The sequence below is a fragment of the Stegastes partitus genome, unplaced genomic scaffold (assembly GCF_000690725.1).
Source record: "Stegastes partitus isolate 25-593 unplaced genomic scaffold, Stegastes_partitus-1.0.2 Scaffold1519, whole genome shotgun sequence".
NCBI lineage: Eukaryota > Metazoa > Chordata > Actinopteri > Pomacentridae > Stegastes > Stegastes partitus.
Window position 1 is genome coordinate 71,498 of NW_007579250.1, and position 17,667 is coordinate 89,164.

A 17,667-nucleotide genomic window follows, 5' to 3' on the forward strand; every position below is an offset into this window, starting at 1 on the left:
GTGTGTATATAGTGTGTATATGTGGTGTATATATGTGGTGTGTTTACAGTCAAACTTCCGTCTGTTGTCTTAACGGCTGCATAACTAACTAACGACTGGCTCCTCATTGTTCTGCTTCGGTGCCGTCTGAGAGTCGAGGATCAGAACCCATGATGTCTGTGTGTCGGACTTGGCTCGGTCTCAGCTGCAGGTTCCGTGTGGACCAGAGGGAGGACCGTCTGAGGTGGAGCTCCCTCCTGCTGCTCAGGAAGCTCCATGTGTGGAGCTGCAGCGGTCCCAGCAGGCAGCTCCATGCCGGCTGATATTAACGTGATCCCTGTGCTGTCACGGCGCCTCTTCGTCCTCCTCCTCCTCCTCTTCCTCCTCCTCCTCCGCTGCACATCCTTTATTAATAAGCCCACTTTTTGCTGCGTTTAACGCTGACACGCTTAAGTCTTTTTAATTTTGGACTGGGTAATGAAAACCAGCGACGGGTTTCTGCCCCGAAAGTTTGAGCTTTAGCATAAAAAGCAGCCGAACAGATCAAAGCCAGAGTAAATCTTCTTAGAGGGTCATGGATGGATTCAAAGACAAAATTTAACAGGCTTACAGTCTGTCATTCAGCAGGAGCTGGACTGGATCTGCCTGCAGCTCGGCTGCTGCCTGCCTGCCTTTTGTTTTGCTGCTTCTTTGTGTGAGAGCAGAAGGGCATCTTCCTCCATCAGCGGCCGCAGACGTCCAGCTCGCTATTATTTTAGGCAGCGGCCTGCAGCGGTGCGTCTCTGGCTGCTGTGGATGGAGACACACATCAGGGCTCTGTGTACCGACACAGCCTGACTCCTGGCTGGTTCGCTTTGTCTCTGAAGGTGAGCCGCCTCAGAAACACTCGCTCATGTCCTGCATAAAGCAGCATTTACAGGAGCCTTGTGTTTAGTTTGCGTACGTTTCTTGCATAATGCAGCAGGCGTGTGCACACAAACAGACCTGTGTTTAATGTTTCAGTGTCTGCTGCTGTCTCCTCGCTCCATTACGAGCCATTGTCAGCCTCTGGCCTCCGTTCTTCAGTCGCGTCATGATGAGTTTTCAGCGTTCTGCGAGTGGCTAGATGCTGTTTCAGAGGTCTTTCAGCGCAGAGCGGGAAATAAATACAATACAGATTCTGCTAAGTTTGACCTGAGACGCGTCGATCTGCTCCGCAGAGGCAGAAGAAGACGTGAAGTCCTGGTGTGGATGACATGAACAACAGCAGAGGTTCAAAGTGCTGAGGTCACAGATTTGGGGGAAAATATCTCATTAGGATGTGAGTAGCGACAGAACTTGTGTTTCGAGTCTGCAGTGACGGCGTTGATCCAGAAAGTGATCGTCTGTAAAACAACCTGCCAGGGTTTGCATGGTTTCACCTGCTCTGTGTTTTCCGGTAGTTCGTAGAGATTCAAACAACCAAACAAACTGCTGTGGTGCTGAACCTCTGCCTAAAGCATCAGCATGACTGGATTCATTCACGAGGTTCTGTTTGATCGAGTTTAGAGCATAGGATCAAAATCAATAATCATTTCTTCATTCTACGTATGAAAGCCACGTCTGAACCATGTTAGTCTACAGCAGGGTGTTCGACCTGCAATTTAATAAGACTGGAAAAATATATAAAATAGCAAAGAGTCATTTATTATTTGCAACGTTTTGATTTATTGTCTAATTTTTTTTTTACAGTAAACGTAAAAATTCAGATTTTTTTCCTGTGATTTTATCTGAAATTTAGCAAAACATCGAAAATATGTAAAAATGCAATTTTTAAATTGTTAATATGCATTTTTTAAAATTTATTTTTTAACATACATTTGTTGCTGATTTTAATACACTGAAAATAGAGTTATTTTATTTATTATTTATTTTATTGTAAAAACAGAAATAACTATTTGTAAAAAAAAAAAATTGATGTGGACATTATTGTTTTGTTGTTGTTTTAACAGTCAAACTATAATATTTGTTTTTCCTGTGACTTGTGACATTAGAATTTAATAAAACTAAGAAAATATATAAAATAACAAAGAATCATTTATTTATTGTATTTTTATTAAACACAATTTAAAATAAATATCTACAGAATATTGATAATTTTGCTGCTATCATAAATTTGTACAAACAGGCTCTTTTAATTTATTTTTAGTTTATTTGTTTTATAGTAAACTTAAATTCTGATTTCTGTCCTCTGATTTTTAAAGTGATCTCATTTAACAAAATATGGAAAACATGGAAAATAGCACTGTATTTACTATTTTGTAACCCTTAACATACATAATCACGACAAATATTCACAGATTTTTTTGAGGTTTTACTTTTTTTTTTCTTGTTTTCTTGTTTTTTTTCCAGTCAACATGTAATTTAGTGATTTTTTTTCCTTTACCAGATACCAGCTGTAATTTAATAAAACAGGTCAAACTCCATTTTTCTGGAGCATATCCCAGCTGACTCAGGGTGAAGGCAGGTTCACCTGGACAGGTAACCAGTCTGTCCTGTTGCGTTGTGGGAACGTTTGCTCAGTGACAGAAGAGCTGCTGAAGGAAGGACGTGGGTCGCCGGGCTGAGTGGTTCTGCGGAGGTTCCTCACTAAGTGAGCGTTTGGCTGAAGGCAGCAGTCGACCCCGTTGCTGTCGCTGGGCCGTGATGCCAAAAATACCCCAGGGGCAGCTGGGAAATGTAGTGTTTATGATGTATGCGCTAATCCGGCGGCTAATTAGTACGAACAAGTACGAGTGAGTGTGAACGAGCTGCAAACAGAGCAGAACGGCGCATTAGCACGAGAGGAGGCGGCCGTCGTCACCTCAGAGCCGGGTCAACCGGGGCCCGGCGCTCCCGGCATCAACGGGAACATTTACTCCCAACAGAACCTCTGTGGTCTCGCTGGAGTTTACCTCCAGTACGCTGACAACTTGAGCTTCCTCTGATGAGGAGACCAGACAGGGAAGCAGGACATTGACAGAATGGAGGAGCTCACTGGCTCTGCAGCTGTTGATCGTCAGTATGTTTAATGCAACTGGAAAGACAAGCCAGTTTAGCTAGCTTAGCACACGCTAGCCGTGTAGCATCCAGAGAACTCAGACCGTAGAGGTTCCTCTAGATAAATAATTCACTGAACGGGCTCCACATGTGGCAGGAAAACAGGATTTACATTTTTTTTTGGTGTGTGACAGCTACGTCTTCTTAAAATACGTCAGAGTCGTGTGAGAAGCCTTTGTGGAGGCTTTGTTTTTTTTTTTTATATATATATTTTTGGGCTTTTGCCTTTATGTAGAGCAGTGGAGAGAGACAGGAAAGGGGGGAGAAGAGTGAGGGAGAGACCTGCAGCAAAGGGTCGTGAGCGGGATTCGAATTCACAACCGCTGCGTCGGGGACTGTAGCTCCTGTTCATGGGTCGCCCGCTCAACCAGGTGAGCTATACAGGCGCCCCTACTTTGTGGAGGCTTTTGAGATGTAAACCGATAGATATCTGCAGTACGTGGAGACGGAATCGATGCAAAGAGACAAAACTGTCACAAAGAGACGCTAAAGGACAGAGAATAGAAAGTGAGGGGGAAAAAAGCAGCAAAAAGGAGATAAAACGACAAAATGGAGACACAACGGAGACACAAAACAAGACGAAACGGCCACAGTGAGACACAACATGAGAAAAAACAATAAATCAATCGGTAGCACATGCTAGCTGGGTAGCATCCAGTTTACAGTGTCCAGCTGATAAATGGTGTGGTTCTGATGATGGTTTTTACTTCTTTTTCGTCTATTATCCAAATAGCTGTGAAGTGTTCATTAGTTGTTCTCGTGGGGACTAATGGCTGCAGCTTCTCAGACGTGAATACGTTCAGTTTTCTTTCCTCCTCTGTGACAGTAAACTGAATTTCTTTGGGTCATAAACAGACGTGAGATGTTCCACTGATCCACGTTTTCTGACACTTAACCAGACGTGTAGCCTGAACTCTGACTTTAGCTCCAGTTTCAGATGTTTGCACTTTATTTCTGACTTGTTCTGGTTCTGGATGTCTTTAGTTCCTCCCAGTTCGGATTCAAACAACCCGGTCAGAATGTCGTAGAACCGACTAATTACAGCCGTGAACATCTGTGGTTTCAGTTCCACAAAGTCAAACCCAGCTGTTGAATATTGGACCAGACATGACGGTGCAGAAGCTAACAGGTGAAGGTGTCTGCTTTGACCTCCGTCCGTCCGTCCGTCCGTCCGTCCGTCCGTCCTGCAGCAGAGTACCAAACACTCCACATCTGGACAGCAGAGGTTGGAGATGGTGGTTGCTCCGGTGACCCAGCTGATGGCAGCTTCCTCATCGATGAGCCCTGGTGAGATGATGTTCTGGTGAAGCCCGGCACAGACGTCCATTCATATTTCAGGTGGAGCGCCGGGCCGGGGCCCAGTTTGTTTGTTCTGTGTGGCCGCAGACTGAACATGAGCCGAACCCATCGGTGCAGAGCGGATGATGTTCTCCTCAGCAGAACACAGGAACACTTTCACCTCCTGCAGGCTCGCGATTGATTTTCGGTGTTCGGAGAACCGGCACGGCACCGAGAGCAGCACTGAATTATTTGTAGCGCCGGTGTTGTTGTCAGCGCTGTGGGCCGGAGGAGAGATTTAACAGCTGTGAAAGTTTAATGAACGCAACACCTCGGTAGAACCTCATCTATAACGGTACCGCAGCGCCCCCTGGGGGTCGATAGGCTGCAGATAAGTTGATGAGGCTGCAGGTGGAGTCTGTCAGAGATCTTCAGCTCATCTCCTGAGAAGCTGTCATTAGGATGTAGCAGCGCTGTCCTGGTTGGTTCCAGCTGTTCCTGAACATCTGAGCTCTGCTTGGAGGTCCTGAACCTCCTCAGAGTCTCTGTCATGGTCCTGTTGCTGCTAAATTCCCACAATGCTCTCTGCTGCCACCAGGACCTGCAGTCTGAGTGACGCCTCCTCTGGTCTCTACAGGGTAAAACAGTGAGAGGCTCCACCTGGTGGAACAACCAGGTACTACAGCAAAACCAAAAAAAGCCTGACCAGAACATCATGAAACTTCTCCACAGTGACTAAAACGTGTCCAAAACTACTCACAGATTCTTCAGAATGACTGAAGACGTCCTACATGACTGGAAACTTTTACCAAATGTGAAGAACTTGTCCAAAATCCAATTAGTCCAAAAAGTGCCGAAAGCGTTTCAAAAATGGCCCAAAATGAGAATAATTTGTCTAAACCCAGAGAACAGCAGAGGATCCTCACGCTGGATGAGACGACGGATATTTCTGTCTGTTCAGTCGACTGCAGCACTGAGTTAGGATTTAGTTTCAGGTTTTAATGGGCTCCTTGGTCATCAGAACATTTTCGTACTTATTTAGAGCAACGAGGTCGACCAAGCGCGTGATCTCAGACGACCTGGACACGGAAATAGAGGCGAGCTGCTTCTGACCTGGACCAGTTTGACTCCAGGAACTTTTGATTCACTGTTGAAGACCGACTCTGGTCTTTGGTGTTCCATCAAGTAGAGCCGAGATCTCCAGCTCTGGTCCTGGTGAGCTACCGACCTGTAGGTCTAGAGTCTAAAACCTGCAGGACGGTAGCTCACCAGGACCAGAGCTGGAGATCCCTGAAGTAGAGCTGGACTTGATTTAATCTTTCCTCATTTCCTCGTGTTTTTATTCAGTCGTGTTTACGTCTTAACGGTTGAGGTTCACATCCTGCCGCCTTCCAGATGAATCTGACCCGACCGCGTCGTCGTCAGCCTCTCCGGCGGCGGCGGCGGCGTCTCCGAGCGCCGATGCACCTCTGGGCTTCTCTTTAGAATCTCACCACTTCATTTCTTCCAGCTGGTGATGCTCAGATGTGGCGTGACTAACCGCATCAGTGACCCTCCGTCGCTTCGTTTTATTTCTTAATTTTTCTGTGGTTTTGTCTGAAGTGCTGCTGCTCGGGCCTCCAGACGGTTCTGGTCCATTAGCTTGTTTTCCAGTGTTTTTAGTCGGAAACGCTGTTTTCTCTCCTCGGCCGCTGCGTTTCATCTAACGCTGATAATGAACTATAATTAAATGTCTGCATCCATCAGTGCCTCATTAGTCTCACATGGACGCATGAAGACAAGAGGCACAGCCGGCAGTGGACCCATCCGTCACCGTCCAGAACCCACAGAACCACTTCCTGCTACTCAGCCGGTCAACAGCAGCAGACGAACGACCTCCTCATTTTGTCTGCCTTCCTCCCTCTGGACTCGTTTTTCCTCCATCTGGACTCGTTTGTCCCTGGGGTACCGAAGGGATCAATAAAGTGATATCTAAATCTAAACATCCGTAAGGAGCCATTAACACCTGACTTTCAGTTGGGGGTTTGTTGCTCCTCCCCCTCGTTATGCGGGTCGTTAGTGCTCCCCTGCCACCGTGGGGTTCGTTAGGGTCTTTAGGTGTGGATGTGGTTCATGTTTCTGGGCAGAGATCTTAGGACTGAGCTGTGAACAGGTGATGCCTCAGACCTCCACCTCTGCTGAGGGATGGTCTCTCCAGTTGGAGAGCTTCTTCCACTCCTCTCTCCAACCCTCTGACCTCCCTGCAGGCCAACATCTGGACGTTGTGGTCTTCAGAAGAGTCCTTTGTCCTTGATATGCAGGTGGACTGCTGGGTCCTGTTGGGAGAACTTGTTTTATTTAGTTTTCTTGCGTGTCGGCCGCTGTCTCGGAGCAGCGATCTGATTGGAGAAGCAGTTTTCATAACCGATCCTCAGGTTCGCTGCGAGCCGTTAATGTGAACTATGGCAACTAGTTTAAGGGCAGAAGGAGCCGATGGAAGCTGGGTGGAGACAAACCGGGGTTTTGTTTCAGAAGACCTGTCTGGCAGATCAAACCGTGGAACAACAGAGTGGGTTTTATCCTCCCGCTGACGGAGCAGCGGCGTTACGTAACGGCGGGATGAACCGAGGCCTCGGCGCGGCCAGATGCAAAAGGCCTCTTCTCCGTGTCTCTTCGCGTCGGCTTCACGGGGCTGCGTCGTTGCATAATCACAGAGCTAGTTATAAATAATTCTGTCAGCACTTTAGACCTCTGCCAGACAGGCCGGGCCTTCACCGGCTCCACGCGCCCAGCAGGTGAGACGCTGCTGGGATGCTCAGACGGTGTCCTGCTGCCTGATAAAGGACCATGTGTCATCAGATCATCGTCATGTCGCCGAAGCTTCACTCATGATTCAACGCTTTCCTCAAATTAACACAGAAACAAGGAAAATGTTGTTTTTGTCCACATCTGGACTGAAATCGGTCACAGCAGCTGGTCCTAACGTCCATGACGTTAATGAGAACCTGAAGGAACCCTGTAGCTGTTTGAGGAACGCTTTAGCCTCACTGACGCGTCCCACCTGCATTTACACCTGGCTCAGGTGTGTTTATGCTGCCGTGTTCTTCTACCGGTTAGGGTTAGGGTTACAGACCTGGTGGTGTTATAATGACTTATAATGAGTCATGATGATGTTTTAGTGCAAAACAAAATACATGGCGAGCTTTTTTAATCGCTAAACAATTCATGTTCGAGTTTTTTTAGCATTTAATTATGAATCTGTTTAAAACAGTATTGAAGATGCTGTGAAATGCAAGTTCTTGTCTTGTGCAGCTGCTCTTCTTCCTTTATTTATTGCGACGGGACGGTGCATATTAATGAGAGCACAGTCTGAACAGTTTACACGAGGCTGCAGTGAATACGGCGGGACGAGCACCAGGCTGATCTCCATCCGTTGTCCCACACGTAAAAGAACAACGAACAGAAACAGTGAAACAAAGACCATGATGATGGATGAATTGTGACCTGTTAGCGGGTGATCTTCTCAGCACTCTGATAGCTGATCATGTCTTACAGCATCTTAAACCTGACAGGTGGATCTTTCTCTGGCAGCTGCAGGTATGATGTCGCAGTGTGTGCAGCCTTTAATAGATGCTCGTACATGCTGTGCAGAGGAGGACCTCCCAGCCCCCTGGTGGCCGACCTTGTTCTAGCGACACCGTTCTTCTTCTGTTTGATCAGATCTTTATCCCAGAACTTTTCAGTAGAAACTAACCAGGTCACAGTGAGCTCATGCGCTGCTAGTTCTGGATTTTTCCGGCCGGTATTCTGCAGGTGGACTCCCTCAGAGCTCCGTGGCTCAGTGTGGTTGATCTAAATCACACTTTTCCTTCCTCCCGCCCATGTTCCACAGTTAGGATGTGGAACCGAGCAGAGGATTGTGGGTCAGAACGGCCAGAACGTCCACCCGTATGTAGTCGAACATCTGGTGTGTTAGACAAACTGTGACTTTAAAAGATCCTGAACAGAGACCGTGCTGGTTTTTGTTTTTCGTTCTGCGTCCACGGACTTGTTTCATCATTTTCAAACTCTGTCAGGACTTGTTTTCAAACCTTACCGCCAAACTCAAATTTTTTTTTTTGGATTAGCTGCCTGTGACTAACGCCAGCAGCCTGATAGAGTGCAGGTTTGTTTTCCCTCCTGATCGGCTGACTGGCGGCTACGATTTCACGTCAGCAGCTTCGTCTCTGGTCGACTGAGACTCACGAGAACGTTCAGGATGTTCTCTGGGACACAGGTTGTCTTGGTGGCAACTAAAAACCTGAAACCTGCCACTGAACTTCAGGAACGTGATGTGAAATGATGAAAATCCTGAAAACATTCTCAGAGTGTTAGCAGAACTTGTCGGTCATCTTCGCCGACGTTCCTTTCTACCTGATAGGAACGTTATTCAAAATGATGAATATCTCTAAAATGCTCTTTAAGGATCACATTAAAACGTTTCCTTCAGAACGTTATTAGAACTTGTAGGTAAAGTAGCCAATGTTGTGGGAACGTTCTCTGTTTGCTAGGTAGAAACGTTATGTAAAAATGATGGAACATTCTTTGGATGTATATTAAAATGTTTCCCTGAAAACATTAATAGAACTTGTAGGGAACATTCTCTGCTTGCTGGGTAGGATCATTATGTGAAGTTACAGAACATTCTTGGGATATATATTAACATGTTTCCTTCAGAACATTATTAGAACTTGTCGGTAATGTTAGCCAACGTTGTGGGAATGTTCCCTGCTAGCTGGGGTTGCTAACTCGGTTGTGTTTTAGATTTCAGATGCTTGTTGTTGCGTCCAGATGTCATGTCTTTGTGCGTCGGCCCGGTGGACACCTGTAGAACCGGTTCAGGTGTGTGTCTTTGTGGTTCGGCCCGGTGGACACCTGTAGAACCGGTTCAGGTGTTGTGTCTTTGTGCGTCGGCCCGGTGGACACCTGTAGAACCGGTTCAGGTGTGTGTCTTTGTGCGTCGGCCCGGTGGACACCTGTAGAACCGGTTCAGGTGTGTGTCTTTGTGCGTCGGCCCGGTGGACACCTGTAGAACCGGTTCAGGTGTGTGTCTTTGTGCGTCGGCCCGGTGGACACCTGTAGAACCGGTAAACCTTCCTCCTCTCTGTTACGTACGAACCACCAGTAGACCCGTTACCCTGGTGTTCTGTAGAAGAGAACAGCAGCACTGGGTTCGTCCTGCTGCTGCCTTCACGGCGGCAGGATGGGAGCTCATCCATTATTGATCAGGATGTCGCTCCGCATCACTTCCTGTTGTCGTTGTAGCGGAGCGGGACGAGGAGGAGAGGAGGGGAGGCGGCGCCGCAGCGACCTAAGCAGCTTAACGTCTGATCCAAGACGCTCTGAGCCGACAAGTCGCCGGTTCTGTGAGGAACAGCAGAGCGGACTGGTCCGGTAATGAGTCCGACGGAGGCGTCGTCTGTGTTCCGCTCGACCAGAAGCAGCACATTGAATTTGCTCACACTGCATTTGTTGTCCACGGAGCAGAACGTCATCGCCGATCCGTGGCTCCGGTTTGGACTCCAAATAGACACGGTTCTCCTTTTCTGGATAGACGGAGGATACAGCTAATGAGGCCCAAGAAACCCAAAGAAAACCCAAAGAAAACCCAAAGAACTCGTCTGAAGCCAAACTCAGAACTTTCTCTGAACTCTGAGCGGATGGAGAGGCTCTGAATGAAGCTGCTGAGAAGATCAACTCGAGTTTCACTTTATTCTTTCACAGATATTCCCTGTTTTGTCAATTGACTGATAATATGTAGTTAAAGTCTCAATATTAATTCACATCTTGGTTATTGAAATAACAGACAGAAGCTGTGAGCAATTATTATTATTATTATTATTATTATTACAAATGTTTTATTGTTAATTCATCCTTTTACAACATTTTTGCTGAATTTAAATCATCAGAACATTTTATTTTTTTACAGACGTAAAAAAAAATTCTAAATATTAAGGATTTTTTTATCATTACTGTTAAAAAAAATACAGATAAAATCAAGAAAAAAATGTATTTGTTTACACGCTGACTGTAAAAACAGATGAAAATCGTAAATACCATCCACATAAAAATATATATTTTTAAAAATAATTCCTAAGTAGTTCTTTCACACATCTGACCGTAATATTAAATCTGCAAAAAATATTATTACTGTATTATTATTGTTATTTTATTTCTTATTATTATTTATTATATTATTTGAAATAAAACATGGATATATATTAAGGATTTAAAAACGTGGAAACGTGAAGGAAGTCACAAAGAAATCCTCATTGAGCATCAAGTCCTGCAGTGTGAACGTAGCCAATCTGTGGGATTGTTCAGTCAGATAATACGCCGTCATCCTGATTGGTGACATTAAATGTCATGTCAGAGTCACAATCCAAGGCTGTCGCTATGTTAAGGCTGTTTTTATGGGTTCTGGTGGTTTTTCCTACAAACCTGTCGGATAGCAGGTTTAGGATTGTTAAGGGTCGATTATGGAGTCACGTCTGTACATTCAAGTCAAAGCTAGAAATACGGTTAGCTTCCAGGCATGTGCTGCTGTTTGTTGTCCTGTTTCCGGTCGTCGTTGTTCTGTACTGTGCAGTCGGCTCTGGACTGTTGTCTGATAAACAGACCGACACAACCGTGACTCACAGTCCTGCAGCAGCAGCAGCTCCACTGACTGTCTGTCTGATCGGATCACCGCTACAGCGTCCAGCTCAGCGTGGTGACGTCTGGTCCTCTGGTCTCTGCAGGGTTCTGGTTCAGGAGGTGTTCTGCTCGTAGGAAACAGCCCGTGTAGATGAACCCACTGGTGATGGAGACTAGAAGCTTCTCAGCTCAGAGTTCAGGAACCAACTGGAGCTCCTGCTGATGAGCAGATGTTCAACCAGTGACACACCTCCAGTCCCAATTTATCCACATTTTACCTTTACAATGTAAACATACCCCAATATGATATGTAATAATAATAATAACAGTGGTAATAATAATAATAATAATAATAGTAATGATAATAATAATAATAATAATAGTAATAATGATAATAATAATAATAATAATAATACTGTAGACTGAATTGACGTGTCCTTAGTGAACTTGTAACTGTAAATAATACATATATACAGTCGTCCTCAGATCCCATTAAAGAAAAGGCAAAACTCACATCAGTCACTCAAATAACTAGAAACTGGAAAAAGTAATAATAAATAAAAATTTGCTAAATTATAATTTAGTGAAATAAGATGTTGCTTTTGAATTATGGTTGAAAAGAATAGTTTTAAAAAATAAAACAAAACTTAAAACAATACTTCCATATTATCTCATATAAATATAATCGTTATAAATATAATAATAATTATAAACTTTATTTATAGAGTGGTTTTCAAAACACGTGTTACAAAGTGCTTTTCAATAAAATTAAATAAGCAGAGAAAAATAAGCATGTAAATCAGCTGAATATCTGTTTATTTTTACAGGTTTTTATCGTTATTTGAAATAAAAAATTATGTTGATTAAGGATTCATGAATAGAAAAATCATACTTTAATTTTCTAGTAAAATCACAGAAAAAACATTTAAATACGATGTGATATAAATACATTAGTTGTAAATATAATATTTAAATTAGTGATAAATGTCTTTATTTTGCAGATACTTGCTGTTATTTTAAAGAAAAAATAATAGTCCTGTTGAGCTGTTTTCCAGATTTTTCCTGTTTTGTTAAATTGCAGATATTTTCTAGTGAAGTCAGAGCAGCAAATCAACCATTTAAACATCTGGTGGAACCTTCTGGTTCCGCTGCACCCTCAGTTATTCTGGGTTCTGCTGCTGAAGTTTCATGTCCTGAGTCTGAACTCTGCTCCACTTGTTCTCGTCTCGGTTCTGCTCCGAGTCTCCCTCGGCTCGTTCCGAATAGATGAGCGCCGCTTGTTCTCGTCTCCGTCTGTCACGTCGGGCGGCGCCGGGTCACCGGAGGTCAAACAGGCGACCAATCAGAAGCCTCCTGGTCCTCGGGACGGTTCGAAGGCGACTCCCTGCTGGATAAACACTCAGCGCCTCCAAATGCCAACGGAAAGGCTGATGATCCTGAAACTGCACTCCAGTGTGTGTGTGTGTGTGTGTGTGTGCGTGCGTGCGTGCGTGCGTGTTTGTGTGTGTGCGCGTGCGTGTGTGTGTGTGTGTGTGTGTGTGTGGTGTTAGTTCCCTCGTCCCAAGTGACAAACACACACACGAGTGTAGTTTCAGGATCATCAGGCTTTACTGTGACATTTAGGAGCTCTCACACACACAGACACACACACACACACACACACACACACACACAGAGTCAGGCCTACATGTGGGGTAATTACCATGACGATAACACACACTCTGTGCAGCTGAGTCGTGGCCCACGGTGGGAGTATTTGTGCCGTGAGCAACTGTTGAAAGGAGGCTGAGTTTGAGAACGTTTCTCTGTTTCTGTGGCTCTCTGACCCTGAGGAGCTCCTGGACGTGTTTTTATTGAGTTCATGTCATCCTGACTCACCGAGGTTCACGTTTCTGAGCAGCATGGAGTCCTGCAGGAGGAGAGAGGACTCAGAACGGTCAGGAAATAGAAAAACTACATTTAATTTCTTTGACTGTTCACGTTATAAAACTGTGAAGCTTGGCGTGAACGTGTCCAGCCCAGAGCTGCTGCCACCAGCGGCTCCAACAGGCTCTACATGTTCAGCTGTTGACGTGTTTCATCGTCTCCTCTGAGTGGACGCTGGCTCCAGCTCAGTCTGAAACGTCTCCTCACTGTCGGTCACACGTGAGTCGGTCGGGGCTGCTCGGTTGGGTCGAGGAGCTCAGAACTTTTCGGTTTTTACCGAATCAGAATTTAGAGTGACACAACTGGAACGACAGAAGTGTGAGAAAAAAGTTAAGATAATAAAACATTAAAGGGCAAAGTTAGCAAAATAAAAGCATTAATTAGGTTTTAAAGGCGTATTTGTTTATTCATTTTGTGGGTCTTTGCTGCTTTAATCACAGTTCAGTCAAGTCAGAGTTATAGTGACACTTTAAACCTTTATTTATTGTTAAATCACACTATTATTGTAATCGTGAACATTGAAATACTGCAACACGTATATAATATAAAAGAAAATAATATAATACAAAATAATATAATATAAAATAAAATAATATAATATTATACAATATAAAATAATAAAATATAAAATAATATAATATTTGTGTAAGCTCTTCCTCGTTCATCTCGTCTGACTTTCTGCTGAACGACTCGTGACGCCAACAACGAGCTCCTTTATGTTTATAATATGTAATAATGTGTAATTATGATGTTTCCTGTTTACTTCCTGTTTGTAAACGAGTGCTTTACTCTGATGAGAACAGAGACGTCAGAATAAAACCCAAACCCCACAGACCGGCTCTCTGGAGAACCTCTGAGGAGTTCTTCCACCGTCAGCCTCCGTGTGAGTGAGAAACGGCTCCACTGCTGTGAAACGTTCCCCAACCGTTCCGCTGACCGTCTGTCCAGAACCTAAGCCTGACGACGTTCTGAAGGTTCTGCCCTCGAGGTGTTTTCTGGTCTCAGGTGTTTCTGGGAAGCAAACATCAAAGCTGTCACGAGCTCGTCGGTAACGGTAATGTCAGCCGACAGGAAGCGGGAACGTCCCGCCGCCGAGATCTCACGTGTTCTGTGGTTTGTTTGTGTTGCAGCGTGGTCCGGTGTAAGGAGGCGGACAACGCAGCCAGAACCTGGCAGGCGCCCATGTCGCCCTCAGACTTCTTGGACAAGCTGATGGGGAGAACGTCAGGATACGACGCCCGGATACGACCCAACTTCAAAGGTACCGGCGACGGGGAACAGAACGTCTGACAAAGTGTTCCACCTCTGTTGTCATTTCACGTCACAGGAACGTTTCACAGAGAGCGTCTGGAGAACGATTTCTGAGTGTTGGTTTGAGTTGCACAAGAATGTTCTGCTCCTCAGCCTCGTTAAACATCCAACAGCTCCTCCAGGTTCTACGCTTTCTGTTGTGTCACAAACGAAGCTCCTCCAGGGGTTCATGGTTCCCAGCAGCGAGCTGAGGAACCTTCAGTCCGGCGCTCATTTCAGCAGAACACAGAAGCTGCTGCTGCTGCTGCTCTGCCTCGGTTCTGCTCTACAAGGTTTCAGGCTGAGACGTTCCCACACAGGATGCAGGTTTAATTGTTCAGCACAAATCTGAGATTCGCCCCCAAGGCGGTACTCGGCGGTTTGTAGCTGCTGGAGGACAGGAGGAAGTTCTCAGGAACAGGCCTCTTACATACGCTGCATTATTTATCTGATCCGTCCGTCTCCTCCTCCTCCCCGCAGGTCCTCCGGTCAACGTCTCCTGCAACATCTTCATCAACAGCTTCGGCTCCATCGCTGAGACCACCATGGTGAGTACCGCTGACGCTGCTGCTCTGGAGCCGATGGCTATGGTTCTTCTTGCAGCTTTACTCCGTCTGTTCCTCATGAACCAGGGACATTTTAGAGATTTTTCTAAACTTCTACTTTCAGGTTTTTATCCAGTAAGCTTCTGGGTTCAGCTGTATACGAGCAGGAAAAGGTTTTTAAACCCTACGTTTGTCAGAAAAGCTTCATTAATGGAGAAAGAAGCAGTTTGATGCTCTGGGATCTGAACCTCCACGTAGCAGAAGTGGAACCTGTCTGGAAAAACACCGTTTAAATCACCTTTTGGTTTTGTTTAGATTTTAATGCTTAACAAACCGTTCATTTGTACCATTTGTCTTCATTTAGAAATGTGGAAGGAAGTGATTTTGGTGAAATATCGCAGATTTAAAGCTCAGATTTGGTCCATTTTCCCGACAGAACCTCGCCTCACATGTGATGAGTTCGAGGACTGTTGGAAAGCTGAAACTTCAGACATCATTTCTGTCTTTAAGGTTCCTCTTTTAAACAACAACACGCCTTTTAAACTTGTCGGCCGGTTTTGGGGATCAGAGGCGTAATGAGGATAAAGTGTTGAGTTCTGAGTCGGATAGAAGTCCATAAACTGTAGAACAAACCAACAGCATTTAGTCCACAGGCGGAACCAGAACTGGACTCCACAGACAATAGATGTTAAACTGCTCACATCTTTAATTTATTCTCGTATTTGTTGAGTCCAGGAGCTCAGGACTTCTAGTTTGTTTTTGGGGCGTATTTTTGAACCGCACGTAGAACCAGGTGGTTCTGATGAGTTTGTTTACATCACAGATGATTATTTCAGCCACTGACGGATCCTGGTTCTGGTAAACGGTCCGATTTTGCTGATTGTGTTGAGACGTCGTGCCTGTTGAGGGTTCAGAAGTAGTTTGGTGATTCTGTCGATGTGACCTTTGGCATGGCGGTCCCGGCTCCATCCATGTTCTGTCAGACTGGGCCCACCCGTAGACTTGGTTCCCCCGAGGCGTTAGCGCTGCGACTGGCTGTCAGGACTTTGGTTCGAATGGATTCACGTCTCCGTCGGCTCAGTTCCAGCCTCCGGCCTCGGGCCTGGACGCTGAGCTCTGGGTTCAGCTCTGACAGATGTGGACTCTAAAAGCAGACGGCGGTTCTGCTCAGACTGTGACCGGGTCACGTCGAATCACGTCACTGTACAACTAAACTTTCACCCGGAAGTCCAGAGTTCAGGTTTGTTTGTTTTCTTTAGTTGTTTTGTTTTCAGTCTCTTTCTGGTTCGGTTCTGGACAACATCTCACTTTATCGGACCCGTTTACGTGTTAGAAGCTCGGCTGGGTTTAGACACCTGGCTAAGTTCTGGAACAATGTCCTGGTTTGGCTTAAAGTGTGACTTGTTCGCTATGTGTTGGAAGCTTCTCCTCCAGGTTCTGAGAAAGTTCTACTGACATTTGGTTCCCAGAATGTTCTGAGAGCGTTTGAGTTGAGGTGAGTTTTTGTAGCTGAAGCTGAGAAACAGGACAAAGAACAGCAAAACAAAACGGCAGCTTTATCCATCATCATCTCTCCACCTTCATCCTCACTGGGGGGCGGAGTCTATCCCAGCTGACTCAGGGTGAAGGCAGGTTCACCTGGACAGGTAACCAGTCTATCACAGGGCTACACTTAGAGACAGACAACCAAGCACACTCACATTCACACCTACGGACAATTTACAATCACCAATTAACCTCAGCATGTTTCTGGACTGTGGGAGGAAGCCGGAGAACCCGGAGAGAACCCACGCTGCACGGGGAGAACATGGAGACTCCACGCAGAAAGATCCCGGGTGTCCTCACCGGGATGCGAACCGGCGACCTTCAAGCTGTGAGGCGCTAACAGTGCTAACCACTGATCCACCTGCAGCCCGAGTCAATTTCATGTACAAGCAAAATAAAAAATAAAATCTGCATTTTGAAACATTGACGTCGCAGAAACTGAGAAACTACAGACGGATCCTCGCTTTGTTCTGCAGCAGCAGCCTGACATTAAACTGAAGTTTAGGGCTTCAGGACAAGAACACTGGACAGTTCCTCTGTGCTCACCAGACGGTGTTTTCTACTTTAATACAGGATCTGAGCTCGTTTAGCTGCTGTTGTCCTGATGCCTGTTAGCAGCACAGCGTTAGCTCTCTATTAGCAGCTGTCAGATAATCAGCAGAATCAGGACAGAAGAGACACAGCGACTGACGGAGGCCTCAGACGGAGATGTGAAGAGACAGACGAGCAGACAGGAATAGCAGATGTGCAGCTGAGACGTTTACCGGCTCTGACAGCAAATACTTTAAAGTGACACGGAGTCGGACCGGGCCGCACACAAGCTGCTCGGTGCATCGATACTAAGCCGGGATCAGGGCTGCATGTCTGGAAGGAGCCCAGATTAGCAGAGATGTCCCCAAATTCCCAGAATGACGCACATCTGGTCCGACTGCACCGCAGGAAAAGCATTTTGTCAACTTTCTCAACCTGCGAGAGTCGCTGCGTCTCCTCCAGGGTTTAGGAGCTGAACGGAGCGAAGACACGTATTTTGCTTTTGTAGCGAGCAATGTGAGACGTCACATTACATAATAATAATAATCTCAGTGTTTCTGGATCACTTCAACATCAAACTTTTTCTCGCTCAGACGGTCCATTTAAATGAACTCCAGACAGGCTCTGAGCTGAGGTGCGTTCAGCAGGAAACCATCAGCAGACAGCGAATAAAGCCAGAAATGTCCACGACAGGAGATGGCATCGACGTTTTCAAGATGGAAAAAACGACTTCTTCTGTCAAACAAGTGACAAGTTTCCTGGGGAAAGAAAAGGGAGCGTGTTCATTACCGCTGTTCAGCAGATTAATATGAACGTTGGGAAGAAACGCTCTGATCTGGAGGCGCTGACACGTTGTTGTCTC

At 45.6% G+C, this 17,667-nt stretch overlaps 1 protein-coding gene across 1 annotated transcript in view; it reads left to right on the forward strand.

Annotated features, from left to right (window-relative positions):
- LOC103371055 (glycine receptor subunit alpha-3) overlaps positions 1-17,667 on the forward strand; it is a 56,515-nt gene that overhangs the window by 3,423 nt on the left and 35,425 nt on the right. Inside the window, exons 2-5 of the mRNA XM_008300272.1 lie at positions 12,050-12,336; positions 13,843-13,942; positions 14,025-14,155; positions 14,665-14,732. Of these exons, the coding sequence (XP_008298494.1) occupies positions 12,050-12,336; positions 13,843-13,942; positions 14,025-14,155; positions 14,665-14,732 (586 nt within the window). The remainder of the gene's footprint in view (positions 1-12,049; positions 12,337-13,842; positions 13,943-14,024; positions 14,156-14,664; positions 14,733-17,667) is intronic.